Here is a 16,585-nt window from a genome sequence, read left to right as displayed (position 1 = left end):
CCCCATTAACGGCCCCATAAGGACCCCATTAACGACCCCAAGATCCCATAAGGACCCCACAATCCCATAACGACCCCATGAAGGACCCCATTAGCGACCCCATTAACGACCCCATTAACGACCCCACAAGGACCCCATTAACGACCCCATTAACGACCCCACAAGGACCCCATTAACGACCCCACACGGACCCCATTAACGACCCCATTAGCGACCCCATTAGCGACCCCAAAACCCCATAACGACCCCATTAAGGGCCCCATTAAGGACCCCATTAGCGACCCCATAAGGACCCCATTAGCGACCCCATTAACGGCCCCAATAACGACCCCATAAGGACCTCATTAGCGACCCCATAAGGACCCCATTAGCGACCCCATAAGGACCCCATTAGCGACCCCACAAGGACCCCATTAGCGACCCCACAAGTACCCCATTAACGACCCCACAAGGACCCCATTAACGATCCCATAAGGACCCCATTAACGACCCCATTAACGACCCCACAAGGACCCCACAAGGACCCCATTGACGACCCCATTAACGACCCCATTAACGACCCCACGACGGCCCCATTACCGACCCCATAACGACCCCATTAACGGCCCCATTAAGGACCCCATAACGACCCCATTAGCGACCCCATTACCGACCCCATAAGGACCCCATTAACGGCCCCATTAAGGACCCCATAAGGACCCCATTAAGCACCGCAGGCGCCGCTGCCGTTTATTGCGTCATGCCAGCAGGCGGCTGTACTCCGCCAGCGCCGAGGATTTCTTCACCCCGTCCCAAATGCGGGCGGCGTAATGAAACCTGCCGACCGAACGAGCCTTTAATGAGCTCTTAATGAGCTCTTAATGAGCTCTTAATGAGCCCATAATGAGCCCGTAATGAGCCCGTAATGAGCCCGAAACGAGCTCTTAATGAGCCCGTAATGAGCCCGTAATGAGCCCGAAATGAGCCCAGAACGAGCCCGAAATGAGCTCTTAATAAGCCCGTAATGAGCCCGTAATGAGCCCAGAACGAGCCCTTAATGAGCCCGAAATGAGCCCGAAACGAGCTCTTAATGAGCCCGTAATGAGCTCTTAATGAGCCCGTAATGAGCCCGAAATGAGCCCGAAACGAGCTCTTAATGAGCCCGTAATGAGCCCAGAACGAGCCCGAAATGAGCTCTTAATAAGCCCGTAATGAGCTCTTAATAAGCCCGTAATGAGCCCGTAATGAGCCCAGAACGAGCCCTTAATGAGCCCGAAATGAGCCCGAAACGAGCTCTTAATGAGCCCGAAATGAGCCCGAAACGAGCTCTTAATGAGCCCGTAATGAGCTCTTAATGAGCCCGTAATGAGCCCGAAATGAGCCCGAAACGAGCTCTTAATGAGCCCGTAATGAGCTCTTAATGAGCCCGTAATGAGCCCAGAACGAGCCCGAAATGAGCTCTTAATAAGCCCGTAATGAGCCCGTAATGAGCCCAGAACGAGCCCTTAATGAGCCCGAAATGAGCCCGAAACGAGCTCTTAATGAGCCCAAAACGAGCTCTTAATGAGCCCGTAATGAGCCCAGAACGAGCCCTTAATGAGCCCAGAATAAGCCCTTAATGAGCCCGTAATGAGCTCTTAATGAGCCCGTAATGAGCCCGAAACGAGCCCGAAACGAGCCCTTAATGAGCCCGAAATGAGCTCTTAATGAGCCCGTGATCAGCCCATAATGAGCTCTTAATGAGCCCGCAACGAGCCCGAAATGAGCCCTTAATGAGCTCTTAAATAGCCCGTAATGAGCTCTTAATGAGCCCGAAATGAGCCCATAATGAGCTCTTAATGAGCCCGAAAAGAGCCCTTAATGAGCCCGTAATGAGCTCTTAATGAGCCCGAAATGAGCTCTTAATGAGCCCGAAATGAGCCCGAAACGAGCCCTTAATGAGCCCGAAATGAGCTCTTAATGAGCCCGAAATGAGCTCTTAATGAGCCCGAAATGAGCCCGTAATGAGCTCTTAATGAGCCCGAAATGAGCCCGTAATGAGCCCATAATGAGCTCTTAATGAGCCCAAAATGAGCCCGTAATGAGCTCTTAATGAGCCCGAAATGAGCCCTTAATGAGCCCGAAATGAGCCTGTAATGAGCTCTTAATGAGCCCGTAATGAGCCTGAAACGAGCTCTTAATGAGCCCGTAATGAGCCCGTAATGAGCTCTTAATTAGCCCGAAATAACCCCAAAACGAGCCTGAAATGAGCTCTTAATGAGCCCGTCATGAGCCCTTAATGAGCCCTTAATGAGCCCCCTCCCATTCATTCCCCCCCCGTCCCCCCCCCATTTATCCCCCCCCTTATTGCCCCCCCCACTTATTGCCCCCCCCAATTACCCCTCCCCCCAATAACCCCCCATTATCCCCCTCATTGACCCCCCCCCTTATTGCCCCCCCATTGATCCCCCATTTACCCCCCCTTCACCCCCCCCATTTCCCCCTCTCCATTTATCCCCCCCGTTTATTGCCCCCCCCAGTTACCCCCCATCCCCCCCCCATTTATTGCCCCCCCTCCATTATTCCCCCCTCCATTTATGCCCTCCCTCCACTGCCCCCCCAATTTACCCCCCCATTTATCCCCCCCCCCATTTTTCCCCCCCGTTCCCCCCATCCCCCCCCTCCGTTTATCCCCCCCATTCATCCCCCCAATTACCCCCCCATCCCCCCCCCATTTATTCCCCCCCTTCATCCCGCCCCCCTTCACCCCCCCCCATCACCCCCCCGCCATTCATCCCTCCCCCTTCATCCCCCCCCATTCACCCCCCCCATTCATCCCTCCCCCTTTATCCCCCTATTTACCCCCCCATCCCCCCCCCAACCCCCCCATGCCCCCCCAATTCCCCCCCCCCCTTACGACCCCCCCGCGCCCCCCCCTCCCCAGTTGCGCTCTGTGAGCAGGGTGTGCGAGAGCTGCGCCCTGGCCGCCGCCACCATTACCCCCCCATTTACCCCCCCCATTTACCCCCCCCATTTATCCCCCCCCCTCCAGTTACCCCCCCCCTTCACCCCCCCCTTCATCCTCCCCCCCATTCATCCCTCCCCCCCCTTCATCCCCCCATCCCCCCCTTCATCCCCCCCCTTCATCCCCCCCCTTCATCCCCCCTCCCATTCACCCCCCCCTTCATCCCCCCCCCATTCACCCCCCCCTTCACCCCCCCCCTTCATCCCTCCCCCTTCACCCCCCCCTTCATCCCCCCCCCTTCATCCCCCCCCCTTCATCCCCCCCCCTTCACCCCCCATTCACCCCCCCCATTCATCCCCCCCCATTCATCCCTCCCCCTTTATCCCCCCATCCCCCCCCATGCCCCCCCCCCTTATTGCCCCCCCTTCATCCCCCCCCCATTCATCCCCCCCCCTTTATCCCCCCCTTCATCCCCCCCCCATTCATCCCCCCCCATTCATCCCTCCCCCTTTATCCCCCCATTTACCCCCCCAACCCCCCCTTCACCCCCCCCTTCACCCCCCCCTTCACCCCCCCCTTCACTCCCCCCATTCATCCCCCCCCCTTTATCCCCCCATCCCCCCCCATGCCCCCCCCCTTATTGCCCCCCCCTTCATCCCCCCCCATTCACCCCCCCGCCATTCATCCCTCCCCCTTTATCCCCCCCTTCATCCCCCCCCCCTTCATCCCCCCCCCATTCACCCCCCCATTCACCCCCGCCCCATTCATCCCTCCTCCTTTATCCCCCCATCCCCCCCCATGCCCCCCCCCCTTATTGCCCCCCCCTTCACCCCCCCCCATTCATCCCTCCCCCTTTATTCCCCCATTTACCCCCCCATCCCCCCCCATGCCCCCCCCTTCACCCCCCCCTTCATCCCCCCCCATTCACCCCCCGCATTCACCCCCCCCCATTTCCCACCCCGTTCACCCCCCCATGCCCCCCCCTTATTGCCCCCCCCCTTATTGCCCCCCCCCCCTTACGGCCCCCCCCGCGCCCCCCCCTCACCAGTTGCGCTCCGTGAGCAGGGTGTGCGAGAGCTGCGCCCTGGCCGCCGCCAACACGCGGCCGCGGAGCCGAGCCAGCAGGCTGCCGAAGCCGCCGTGCGCGCGGTACGGGGGGAGCAGCGGGAAAAGGGCGCCCCCCCCCGGAGCTGCAACCGCCCGCAACGCCGCCGTCAGACCCCCGCCTGCCCCCCCCCACAAAAAAAAACACCGCTCTGCCCCCCCCCCGGGCCGTTCTATAGCGGGAAAATGACACCCCCCCCCCCGCCTCAAAGCCGCCTCTCCCCATTTTAAAGTCAATCCCCCCATTATAGACCCCCCCCCCATTTTAAGACCCCCCCCATTTTAAGACCCCCCCCCCCAATTTTAAGAGCCCCCCCCCATTTTAAGAGCCCCCCCAATTCCATCCTATATTGGGAAAAAGACCCCCCCATTTTAAGAGCCCCCCCCCATTTTAAGATACCCCCCAATTTTAAGACCCCCCCCATTTTAAGACCCCCCCCCTCCATTCCATCCTATATTGGGAAAAAGACCCCCCCCATTTTAAGACCCCCCCCCTCCATTCCATCCTATATTGGGAAAAAGACCCCCCCCATTTTAAGACCCCCCCCACTCCATTCCATCCTATATTGGGAAAATGACCCCCCCCCCTCTTAAGAGCCCCCCCATTTTAAGACCCCTCCCGATTTTAAGACCCCCCCCCCAAAGCCGCCTCTCCCCATTTTAGGGTCAATCCCCCCTTTTAAGAGCCCCCACCCCCCCCCATTCCACCCTATATTGGGAAAATGACCCCCCCCATTTTAAGATCCCCCCCCCCATTTTAAGACCCCCCCCCATTCCATCCTATATTGGGAAAATGCCCCCCCAAGCCCCCTCCCCATTCCATCCTATATGGGAAAATACCCCCCCCCCCCCATTCCATCCTATATTGGGAAAATGACCCCCCCCCCAAAAGCCCCCCCATTTTAGGGTGGAATCTGGGGGGGGGGGGGAATTTTGGAGTGGGGGGCAGGAAACTGGGGGGGGAGAATTTGGGGGGGGGCTTCTCCCAACCCAGCTGCTGACATGGAAGAATTGGGGGGGGTGGAATTTTGGGGGAGGAATTGGGGGGGGGGGGTGGAATTTTTCTGGGGGGGGGCAGGAATTGGGGGGGGGGGGGGAGAATTTAGGGGGGGCTTCGAGGGGGGGGGAGAGAGGAATTTGGGGGGGGGGCTTCTCCTAACCCAGGTGCTGCCATGGAAGAATTGGGGGGTGGGATGGAATTTGGGGGAAGAATTGGGGGGGGGTGGAATTTTTCTGGGGGGGGGCAGGAATTGGGGGGGGCGGGGAGAATTTTGGGGGGGGGACTGAGAGGGGGGCTTCTCCCAACCCAGGTGCTGCCATGGAAGAATTGGGGGGTGGGGAGGAATTTTGGGGGAGGAATTGAGGATGTTGGGGGGGGGGTTGGAATTTTTCTTCGGGGGGGGGGGGAAGGAATTTTTGAGGGGGGGGGCGCTGACCGGTTCGAGGTGGAGCATCTTCAGCTTCGGCCTCCATGGGGGGCAGCAGGAAAAGGTTGACCTCGGTGGGGAGGAAACCTTCAGGGAGCCCAGGGAACAGCCCGCAATCCAGCATGGACAGGGAGCCTGGGGGGGGGCAACCGTGGTGGGGGGGGGCACGGGGGGGGGGGCAGGTTGGGGGGGGGGGGGAGGGAGGGGGGGATTGGGAAAAAAACGCTTTTGGGGGGGGGAATGGGGGGGGAGGGACAAGGGGGGGAGATTGCAGGGGTGGAAGTGGAGGGAGCTCCTGGATGGGGGGGGCACAAATGGTGAGGGGGGGGCACGGGGGGGGGCAGGTTGGAGGGGGGGAGGGAAGGGGGGGGATTGGGAAAAAAACGCTTTTGGGGGGGGGAATGGGGGGGGAGGGACAAGGGGGGGAGATTGCAGGGGTGGAAGTGGAGGGAGCTCCTGGATGGGGGGGGCACAAATGGTGAGGGGGGGGCACGGGGGGGGGCACGGGGGGGGGCAGGTTGGGGGGGGGGAGGGAGGGGGGGGGACTGGAAAAAAAATGCTTTTGGGGGAGGGAATGGGGGGGGGGGACAAGGGGGGGAGATTGCAGGGGTGGAAGTGGAGGGAGCTCCTGGATGGGGGGGGCACCAATGGTGGGGGGGGGCAACCGTGGTGGTGGGGGGGCACGGGGGGGGGGGGCAGATTGGAGGTGGGGGGAGGAAGGGGGGGGGACTGGAAAAAAACGCTTTTGGGGGGGGGAATGGGGGGGGACGGTGGGGAGGGGGGGAGGAAGTGGAGAGAGCTTTTTTGGGGGGGGGCACAAATGGTGAGGGGGGGGCACGGGGGGGGGCACGGGGGGGGCATGTTGGGGGGGGGAGGGAGGGGGGGGACTGGAAAAAAAATGCTTTTGGGGGGGGGAAATGGGGGGGAAATGGTGAGGGGGGGGACAGGGGGAGGAGATTGGGGGGGTGGAAGTGGAAAAAAAATGCTTTTGGGGGGGGGCAGAAATGGTGAGGGGGGGGCAGAAGGGGGTCCTGGATGTTTTGGTGCTGAGGGGCAGGAAGGAAACTAGTGTGGGGGGGGGGGTCCTGGGTGCTTTGGTGCTGCCCCCCCCCAATGACTGTGGGGGGGGCGGGGGGGGGTCCCAAATGTTTGGGTGCTGGGGGGAGGGGGGGGAGGGGAAGGGAAGGGGGGGTCCTGGGTGCTTTGGTGCTGTGCCCCCCCAATGACTGTGGGGGGGGCGGGGGGGGGGTCCCGGGTGTTTGGATGCTGGGGGGAGATGGGGGAGGGGAAGGGAAGGGGGGGTCCTGGGTGCTTTGGTGCTGCCCCCCCCCCAATGACTGGAGGAGGGGGAGAGGGGGGGGTCCTCAGTGTTTAGATGCTGGGGGGGGGAAAGAAGGGGGGGGGTCCTGGGTGTTTTGGTGCTGGGGGGGGAACAGAAGGGGGGGGGGTCCCGGGTGTTTCGGTGCTGCCCCCCCCCCCCCCAATGACTGGGGGAGGGGGAGTGGGGGGGGGTCCTCGGTGTTTAGATGCTGTGGGGGGGAAAGAACGGGGGGGTCCTGGGTGCTTTGGTGCTGCCCCCTCCCCAATGACTGGGGGAGGGGGAGGTGGGGGGGGTCCCAAATGTTTGGATGCTGGGGGGAGAGGGGGGAGGGGAAGGGAAGGGGGGGTCCTGGGGGTTTTGGTGCTGCCCCCCCCCCAATGACTGTGGGGGGGGCGGGGGGGGGTCCCAAGTGTTTGGATGCTGGGGGGCGAAGGGGGAGGGGAACTGGGGGGGTCCTGGGTGCTTTGGGTGTTTTGGTGCTGCGCCCAACCAATGACTGGGGGGGGGCGGGGGGGGGTCCCGGGTGTTTGGATGCTGGGGGGAGATGGGGGAGGGGAAGGGAAGGGGGGGTCCTGGGTGCTTTGGTGCTGCCCCCCCCCCAATGACTGGAGGAGGGGGAGAGGGGGGGGTCCTCAGTGTTTAGATGCTGGGGGGGGGAAAGAAGGGGGAGGGTCCTGGGTGTTTTGGTGCTGGGGGGGGAACAGAAGGGGGGGGGGTCCCGGGTGTTTCGGTGCTGCCCCCCCCCCCCCCAATGACTGGGGGAGGGGGAGTGGGGGGGGGTCCTCGGTGTTTAGATGCTGTGGGGGGGAAAGAACGGGGGGGTCCTGGGTGCTTTGGTGCTGCCCCCCCCATAATGACTGGAGGAGGGGGAGAGGGGGGGTCCCGGGTGTTTGGATGCTTGGAGGGGGGGGGGGGGGGAGGTTGGGGGGGGGTCTCCCAGGCGCGTGAGCCCCTCACCCTTGTATTTGAGGTGGGAGTGGGCCATCAGGCGGTCCAGCACCCCGTGCATCTGCTGCAGCCGCCGCGGGCAGAAGCACTCGGGCCGGGCGCGGTTCTGGATGAACACTGCGGGGGGGGCAAGGGGGTCAGCTGGGGGGGGGGGGATATGGGGGAGTTGGGGTCGGGGGGGGCGATGGGGGTAATGGGGGGATTTGGGGTCGGGGGGGGCGATGGGGGTAATGGGGGGATTTGGGGTCGGGGGGGCGATGGGGGTAATGGGGGGGGAAATGGGGGGAGTTGGGGTCGGGGGGGCGATGGGGGCAAGGGGGGATTTGGGGACAATGGGGGGATTTGGGGTCGGGGGGGCGATGGGGGCAAGGGGGGATTTGGGGACAATGGGGGGATTTGGGGTCGGGGGGGCGATGGGGGTAATGGGGGGGGGAAATGGGGGAGTTGGGGTCGGGGGGGCGATGGGGGCAATGGGGGGATTTGGGGTCAATGGGGCCAGGGGGGCAATGGGGGTAATGGGAGGATTTGGGGACAATGGGGGGCAAAGGGGGGATATGGGGTCGGGGGGGCAATAGGGGCAATGGGGGGATTTGGGGTCGGGGGGGCAATAGGGGCAATGGGGGGATTTGGGGTCGGGGGGGCAATGGGGGTAATGGGGGCAATGGGGTCAATGGGGCCAGGGGGGCGATGGGGGTAATGGGGGGATTTGGGGATAATGGGGGGATTTGGGGTTGGGGGGGTGATGGGGGTAATGGGGGGGGGAAATGGGGGAGTTGGGGTCGGGGGGGCGATGGGGGTAATGGGGGCATTTGGGGATAATGGGGGGATTTGGGGTCGGGGGGGCGATGGGGGTAATGGGGGGGGGAAATGGGGGGAGTTGGGGTCAGGGGGGCGATGGGGGCAAGGGGGGATTTGGGGACAATGGGGGGATTTGGGGTCGGGGGGGCGATGGGGGTAATGGGGGGGGGAAATGGGGGAGTTGGGGTCGGGGGGGCGATGGGGGCAATGGGGGGATTTGGGGACAATGGGGGGATTTGGGGTTGGGGGGGCGATGGGGGTAATGGGGGGGGGGAAATGGGGGAGTTGGGGTTGGGGGGGTGATGGGGGTAATGGGGGCAATGGGGTCAATGGGGCCAGGGGGGCAATGGGGCATTTGGGGTTGGGGGGGCGATGGGGGCAAGGGGGGGATTTGGGGACAATGGGGGGATTTGGGGTCGGGGGGGCGATGGGGGTAATGGGGGGGGGAAATGGGGGAGTTGGGGTCGGGGGGGCGATGGGGGCAATGGGGGGATTTGGGGTCAATGGGGCCAGGGGGGCAATGGGGGTAATGGGAGGATTTGGGGACAATGGGGGGCAAAGGGGGGATATGGGGTCGGGGGGGCAATAGGGGCAATGGGGGGATTTGGGGTCGGGGGGGCAATGGGGGCAATGGGGGGATTTGGGGGCAATGGGGGGATTTGGGGTCGGGGGCCGATGGGGGCAGTGGGGTCAGGGGGGCAATGGCGGATTTGGGGTGGGGGGGGCGATGGGGGCAGTGGGGAGATTTGGGGATAATGGGGGGATTTGGGGTTGGGGGGGCGATGCGGGTAATGGGGGGGGGAAATGGGGGAGTTGGGGTCGGGGGAGCGATGGGGTCAGTGGGGGGATTTGGGGTCAATGGGGCCAGGGGGGCAATGGGGGAAATGGGGGGATTTGGGGACAATGGGGGGATTTGGGGTCGGGGGGGTGATGGGGGCAGTGGGGGGATTTGGGGGTAATGGGGGCAATGGGGGGATTTGGGGAAAATGGGGGGCAATGGGGGGATTTGGGGGCGATGGGGGGATTTGGGGTCAGGGGGGCAATGGGGGTAATGGGGTCAGGGGGGCAATCCGGGCAATGGGGAGATTTGGGGGCAATGGGGCCAGGGGGGCAACAGAGGCAATGGGGGGATTTGGGGTCGGGGGGGTGATGGGGGCAATGGGGAATTTGGGTCAGGGGGGCAATGGGGGTAATGGGGGGATTTGGGGTCGGGGGGGCAATGGGGGTAATGGGGGCATTGGGGGCCATAGGGGCATTGGGGTCAATGGGGCCAGGGGGGCGATGGGGGTAATGGGGGGATTTGGGGTCGGGGGGGTGATGGGGGCAGTGGGGGGTTTGGGGGCATTGGGGTCAATGGGGCCAGGGGGGCAATGGGGGCAATGGGGGGATTTGGGTCAGAGGGGCAATGGGAGCAAGGGGGGTTTGGGGTCGAGGGGGCAATGGGGGCAATGGGGGGATTTGGGGTCAGGGGGGCAATGGGGGTAATGGGGGGTTTTGGGCTCAATGGGGTCAATGGGGGCAATGGGGGCAATGGGGGCAATGGGGTCAGCGGGGGGGGGAATGGGGTCAGTGGGGGGCAATGGGGGGCTTTGGGGTCAGGGGGCATTTAGGGTCAGAGGAGTCAGGGGGGGCAATTGGGGGCAATGGGGGCTTTGGGGTCAATGGGGGCAAGGGAGGATTTGGGCTCAATGCGGGCAATGGGGGCTTTGGGGTCAATGGCGAATTTGGGGTCTTTGGGATCAGAGGGGCTTTGGGGTCAATTGGGGGCTTTGGGGTCAGCGGGGGGGGGCAATGGGGTCAGGGGGGGCAATGGGGGGCTTTGGGGCCGGGGGGGGGGCATTTAGGGTCAGGGGGGTCAGGGAGGGCAATGGGGGCAATGGGGGCTTTGGGGTCAATGGCGAATTTGGGGTCTTTGGGATCAGAGGGGCTTTGGGGTCAATGGGGGTCTTTGGGGTCAATGGCATCAACGAGGTCAATGGGGTCAGCGGGGGTGGTTTTGGGGGGGTGGGGGGGGGTCACAGTGGGGGCTGCGGTGTCCCGTGGGGGGGGGGTGGCAGGGGGTCTCACCCAGGTGGGGGTAATATTCCGAGGGCTCCTCGGGGCTGGCGGCTCCGCTGGGTTCGTGGTTGGGGGACGGGGTGGAAGGTTTCACCATCTCGGCTGTCTGGAGGAACCTGGGGGGGGGGACAAAGTGGGGGGGGGGGGGGCAAATTGGGGGGTGGGGGGGGGAAGGGAAGGAGGGGATGTGGGGGCAAAGCGTGGGGACAATGGGGGGTTGGAGGGGGGGGATCTGAAGGGCCTGGGGGGGGAATGGGGGGCACTGGGGGGGAATGGGGGGCAATGGGGGGCTCTGAGGGGCATTGGGGGGGCACTGGGGGGCTCTGAAGGGCCCGGGGGGGGAATGGGGGGCTCTGAGGGGCACTGGGGGGGAATGGGGGGCATTGTGGGGGGCACTGGAGGGCTCTGAAGGGCCCTGGGAGGGAATGGGGGGCACTAGGGGGCTATGAGGGGCACTGGGGGGGGACTGGGGGGCGTTGGTGGGGAATGGGGGGTTCTGAGGGGCACTGGGGGGGGCACTGGGGGGCTCTGAAGGGTCCTGGGGGCTCTGAGGGGCACTGGGGAGGGAATGGGGGGCACTGGGGGGGGGAAAGGGGGGGCTCTGAAGGGCCCTGGGGGGGAATGGGGGGCACTGGGGGGCACCGGGGGGCTCTGGGGGGCATCGGGGGGGAGGAATGGGGGGATCTGAAAGGCTCTGGGGGGCACTGGGGGTCTTTGAAGGGCTCTGGGGGGCTCTGGGGGGCGTTGGGGGGGTACTGGGGGGCACTGGGGGTCTCTGAAATGCTCTGGGGGGCACTGGGGGTCTTTGAAGGGCACTGGGGGTCTCTGAAGGGCTCTGGGGGGTACTGGGGGGCACCAGGGGGCACTGGGGGTCTCTGAAGGGCTCTGGGGGGCTCTGGGGGACACTGGGAGGCAGCAGGGGGCACTGGGGGGCTCTAGGAGTCTCTGAAAGGCTCTGGGGGTCTCTAGGGGGCACCGGGGGGCTCTGGGGGGCACCGGGGGGGAGGAATGGAGGGATCTGAAAGGCTCTGGGGGGCACTGGGGGTCTTTGAAGGGCACTGGGGGGCACTGGGGGGCACCAGGGGGCACTGGGGGTCTTTGAAGGGCTCTGGGGGGCTCTGGGGGGCATTGGGGGGGTACTGGGGGGCACTGGGGGTCTTTGAAGGGCACTGGGCGTCTCTGAAGGGCTCTGGGGGGCACTGGGGGGCACTGGGGGTCTTTGAAGGGCACTGGGGAGCTCTGGAGGGCATGGGGGGGCACTGGGGGTCTCTGAAAATCTCTGAAAGGCTCTGGGGTGCTCTGGGGGGCTCTGAAAGGCTCTGGGGGTCTCTAGGGGGCACTGGGGGTCACTGGGGGGCACCGGGGGGGCCCCCAAAACACGGAGCAGTGGGGTGAGATGTGGGGCAGCCGCCCCATACCTGTAGAGACCGAGGTCGGTGAACCAATCCTGCACCAGCAGCACCACGTGGCAGACGGTGAAAAGGAAGGCAGCGATCTGTAAGGACTGAAAAGACACCCCCCCCCCCCATATAGCTGCAACGTCGTCGTCGCGACGCTATCGCGACGTTCGTCGTCGCGACGTCTGAGGCTCACCTGCATCTCCACGTAGGTGTGGGGCAGGCTGTACTCGGGGGGCAGCTTGCGGTCGTTGTTGATGAGATGATCGAGGATGGAAGGGCTGAGGATGGGCTGGGGGGGGGGGGGGGGGGCAGAGTGGGTCAGGGGGTCCCATGGGTGGGGGGGGGGTCTTTTTGGGTGTCCCCCCCCCATCGGCAAACCTGGGTGTCGAGGAAGACGACGCGTTCCTGGGTGATGAAGAAGTCGATGCCGCAGGTCTGGCTGCCGCCGCGCTCCTTCAGCTCGGGGCTCTGAGGGCGGAAGACAAAAGCCCTGGGGGGGGGGGGTGGGGGGGGGGACAAAGAAGGGGGGGGGGACAAGGATAAGAGTTTGCCCCCCCCCCCCCCCCCCACCCACACACACACACACAGTTAATTGAATGGGGGGGGCGCTGGGATGGGAGCCTGAGCCCAGTTAATGGCGTGGGGGGGGGGGGGCAGGGATAAGAGTCTGCCCCCTCCCCCCCCCTCCCAGTTAATGGCATGGGGGGGGGGATAAGGATAAGAGTTTGCTCCCCCTTTTCCCCCCCCCACAGTTAATTGAATGGGGGGGGGGGGACTGGGAGGGGAGCCTGAGCCCAGTTAATGCTGTGGGGGGGGCGGATGACAAAGATAAGAGTCTGCCCCCCCCCCCCCCCCCGTTAACAGCATGGGGGGGGGACAAGGATGAGAGTCTGCCCCCCCCCTAGTTAATGGCACGGGGGGGGGATAAGGATAAGAGTGCCCTTCCAGCTCATTCCAATGCCCCCCAATCCATCCCAGTCCATCCCACAGGCCCCCCAGTGCCTCCCAGTCCATCCCAGTGGCCCCTCATTGCCTCCCAGTCCATCCCAGTGCCCTTCCAGCTCCTCCCAGTGCCTCCCAGTCCATCCCAGTGCCCTTCCAGCTCATCCCAGTGCCTCCCAGTCCATCCCAGTGCCCTTCCAGCTCCTCCCAAAGCCTCCCTTTCTGCTCCCAGTCCATCCCAGTGGCCCCCAGCCCATCCCAGTGGCCCCCAGTGCCTCCCAGTCCATCCCAGTGCCCTTCCAGCTCATCCCAGTGCCCTTCCAGCTCATCCCAGTGCCTCCCAGTCCATCCCAGTGCCTTTCCAGCTCATCCCAGTGCCTCCCTTTCTGCTCCCAGTCCATCCCAGTGCCCCCCAGTCCATCCCAGTGCCTCCCTTTCTGCTCCCAGTCCATCCCAGTGCCCCCCAGTCCATCCCAGTGCCCCCCAGTGCCTCCCAGTCCATCCCAGTGCGCTTCCAGCTCATCCCAAAGCCCTCCAGTGCCCCCCAGTCCATCCCAGTGGCCCCTCATTGCCTCCCAGTCCATCCCAGTGCCCTTCCAGCTCATCCCAATGCCTCCCAGTCCATCCCAGTGCCCTTCCAGCTCATCCCAGTGCCTCCCAGTCCATCCCAGTGCCCTTCCAGCTCATCTCAGTGCCTCCCTTTCTGCTCCCAGTCCATCCCAGTGCCCCCCAGTCCATCCCAGTGGCTCCCAGTCCATCCCAGTGGCTCCCAGTACCGTGGATCCTCCTCGGGCTGGTTGGCTGCCAGCAGAGACATGAGGGTGGACTTCCCAGTGCCTTGCAGCCCCAGCACCCCCACCACCAACACGTCGGTCTGGTCCAGCAGAAACTGTCCAGGAGGAGCACGGGGGGAGGAGGGGGGGGGTCAGTGGGTGTCTATGGGATCCTGGTAGGGTTCTGGAGTGGGATTTGGGGGGGGGGGGAGCAGGGGGGAAGGGGGCTGCCCTGTACCTCGATGGCGCTGTCACACCAGTTCATCTGCTCGTCCACCAGTTTGATGCTGGTCTTCATCTTCTCAGGTGCAGCCAGCCGTGCCTGACCCGCAACCGCTGGGGAAGGAGCAGAATTTGGAGGGAGGGGTCCAACCCCCCCCCCCAAAAAAAAAACCCACAACCCACCCTACAAGACCTGCCCGCCTACGTGAGCCTTTGAGGCTAAGAACCAGGCCTTGGCCCCGCCCCCACGCATAAGCCACGCCCACTGCCCATAAGCCACGCCCATTGTATTGAAATCAGGATTGGCTCCACCCACCTCCGTGACCAGCAGCCCACCCCCATTAATTAGCCACGCCCCCAAAAGCAAAGCCCCGCCCCTTTCCATTAGCCAAACACCAAGAGCCCCGCCCCCTTACGGTAGCCCCGCCCCCAAGCGAAGCCCCGCCCCTTTCCACTAGCCCAACACTTGAAGCCCCGCCCCCTTCCATTAGCCACGCCCCCAGGTGAAGCCCCGCCTCCTCTGGCAGCCCCACCCTTACCCAAAGCCCCACCCCTCTCTTTGGCTCCGCCTACCCGAAGCCCCGCCCCCTCCCGATAGCCCCGCCTCCACCCAGAGCCCCGCCCCTTTCTTTAGCCCCCCCACTCACGGTCCATGGCCCCGGGGGGGGGCAGCCCCCTGCCGTGCAGTTGATAGACGGGCTGGGTGGGCCGGGGTCCTTCCCTTTCTCGTGGGGGGGCAATCGCAGCCCCCTCCCCAGCTCCGACCCCGGCCCGCCCCTCCTCCCCCCTCGCCTTCATCAGCACGATGGGAGGGGCGGGGCCGGGAGGGGGAGGGGCGGGGCCTGCGGCCGCCTTTACCTGCTGAACGAGATGGGCGGGGTCGTCGCTTAGCCACGCCCACACGTGGCCACGCCCCCTCTCGTAGCTCCGCCCCTCACTCACCCGCTCGGCCGGGGGCTTCGCCAGGATGATGGGGGTCTTCGGCAGCACGGCACCCGGCTCCTCTATTGGCTCCTGGGGGTGGGATCAGCGCTGGCCACACCCACTTCCCACGTCAATCACCCCTAAACCCCGCCCACAACCTTCCCACCCCAGCGAGGATACCTCCCAGCACGTGTCAATCACTTCTTAACCCCGCCCCCTCCAAGCCACGTCCAATCACGAACAGCCCTGCCTACGCTGCACGCGTCAATCACTTCTTAACCCCGCCCCCTCCAAGCCCCGCCCCCAATGCACACGTCAATCAATTCTTAAACCCGCCCCCCTGTATGCCACGCCCAATCACGCACAGCCCCGCCCCCGCTCCACACGCCAATCACTTCTTAACCACGCCCCCCTCCAGGCCCCGCCCAATCGTGCATAGCCTCGCCCCCGCTCCACGTGTCGATCACTTCTTAATCCCGCCCCCCTCCAAGCCCCGTCCAATCACGCACAGCCTCTCTCCCGCTCCACGTGTCAATCACTTCTTAACCCCGCCCTTCCTCCAAGCCTCGTCCAATCAGGTGTCAGCCGCTCCCGAACCCCTCGCACTCCCCGCCGCGCCCCCGCAGGCCGCTCCCTTCCTACCCTCCGGTCCCCGCTCCCGTCGCCTTCCTTCTCCCTCGGCCACCGCCGCCGCACGCCCGGGGCCGGGCTCTGCCCGGAGTCCGACATCGCTGCGGCCCCGCTGCGTCCCTCCGCGTCTTCCTGCGTCCTCCTTTTTCCTTCTCCTTCCCCTTGCGGCCTACTGCGGCCTAGCGAAGCCTGCAGCCCTTCCTCGAGCTCGGCCGGTTGCCGCAGCAACCGATGAGCTTCAGAGCGCATGCGCGTAGGAGGGGGCGGGTTTGCGCACGCGCGCTAGCGCGGGGGCGGGGTTACGCATGCGCGGCGGGTGGCGGTGGGCGTCTCCGCGCATGCGCGGCGGCGACGGAGGGGTGGGATTTAAAGGGACCGCCGCCATGGAGCTGGGCGGGGGGATGGAATTGGGGGCCGAGGTGGAGGTGCAGGAGGGGCCCCCCGAGGAGCCGCCGGTCACGTTGGTGAGGGTGGGGTGTTGGGGAGGGGGGTGGAGGGAAATCAGGGCTTTGGGGACCCGTTGGATTGAGTGGGAGAGGTTTTGGGGGTCGTCCGAGGGGGTCTGTGGGGGGAGGTTGTGGTGTGGGAGGGGTCCTGAGGGTGTTTATGGGGGTGGGGGGTGGGCATTTAGGGGCAGTTTGGGGTCGTTTGGTGGTCAGAGGATCGCAGGGGGGTTCTGAGAGTCAGATCTTATTGGGGGGGGGGGGCGGAATGGGGGGGGGTGTGAGGTGTGGGAGGGGTCCTAGGGGTGGCCTGGGGGTGTTTATAAGAGGGGGGGGGGGGGATTAGGAGTAGTTTGGGGTCGTTTGGTGATCAGAGGATCGCAGGAGGGGTTCTGAGAGTCAGATCATACGGGGGGGGAGGCGGAATGGGAGGCTGGGGGGTGTTTGTGGTGTGGGAGGGGTCCCAGGGGTGGCCTGGGGGTGCTTATGGGGGTGGGGGGGGGGGGGTATTTAGGAGCAGCTTGGGGTCGTTTGGTGATCAAAGGATCCCAGGAGGGGTTCTGAGGGTCAGATCATATTGGGGAGGAGGGAGTGGGGGTGTTTATAGGGGTGGGGGGTGGGCATTTGGGGGCAATTTGGGGTCGTTTGGTGATCAGGGGATCGCAGGGGGGT

The 16,585-nt window shown here is 64.6% G+C and overlaps 1 protein-coding gene across 1 annotated transcript; it reads right to left on the bottom strand.

Moving 5' to 3' along the window:
* Window positions 1–703: 703 nt before the first annotated feature.
* Window positions 704–15,758, bottom strand: SMG9 (SMG9 nonsense mediated mRNA decay factor). Its single transcript, XM_090128179.1, has 13 exons — window positions 15,483–15,758; window positions 14,859–14,930; window positions 14,564–14,774; window positions 13,933–14,030; window positions 13,698–13,810; window positions 12,358–12,469; window positions 12,173–12,268; window positions 11,998–12,083; window positions 10,589–10,695; window positions 7,733–7,840; window positions 5,464–5,589; window positions 3,969–4,113; window positions 704–816 (listed from the first exon to the last, which is right to left on the bottom strand). Exons 1-13 carry the CDS (start codon window positions 15,717–15,719, stop codon window positions 738–740), a joined length of 1,590 nt encoding a protein of 529 aa, XP_089984305.1. The 5' UTR covers window positions 15,720–15,758; the 3' UTR covers window positions 704–737.
* Between the last annotated feature and the right edge of the window lie 827 nt (window positions 15,759–16,585).

Source organism: Phasianus colchicus, chromosome 32 (assembly GCF_987193195.1).
Source record: "Phasianus colchicus chromosome 32, bPhaCol1.hap1.1, whole genome shotgun sequence".
Taxonomy (NCBI): Eukaryota; Metazoa; Chordata; class Aves; order Galliformes; family Phasianidae; genus Phasianus; species Phasianus colchicus.
This window is presented reverse-complemented; position numbering and strand designations above follow the sequence as displayed.

What these genes read in the sequence shown, in the direction of transcription:
- SMG9 (XM_090128179.1), bottom strand. Translation starts at nt 15,719, where the DNA reads ATGCGCTCTGAAGCTCATCGGTTGCTGCGGCAACCGGCCGAGCTCGAG. An exon ending in CCCCCCCGGGGCCATGGACC is followed by an intron (nt 14,031 to 14,563) that starts GTGAGTGGGGGG and finishes CTCCTTCCCCAG; the next exon opens with CGGTTGCGGGTCAGGCACGG. An exon ending in CTCCCACCTCAAATACAAGG is followed by an intron (nt 5,590 to 7,732) that starts GTGAGGGGCTCA and finishes GCCCCCCCCCAG; the next exon opens with GCTCCCTGTCCATGCTGGAT.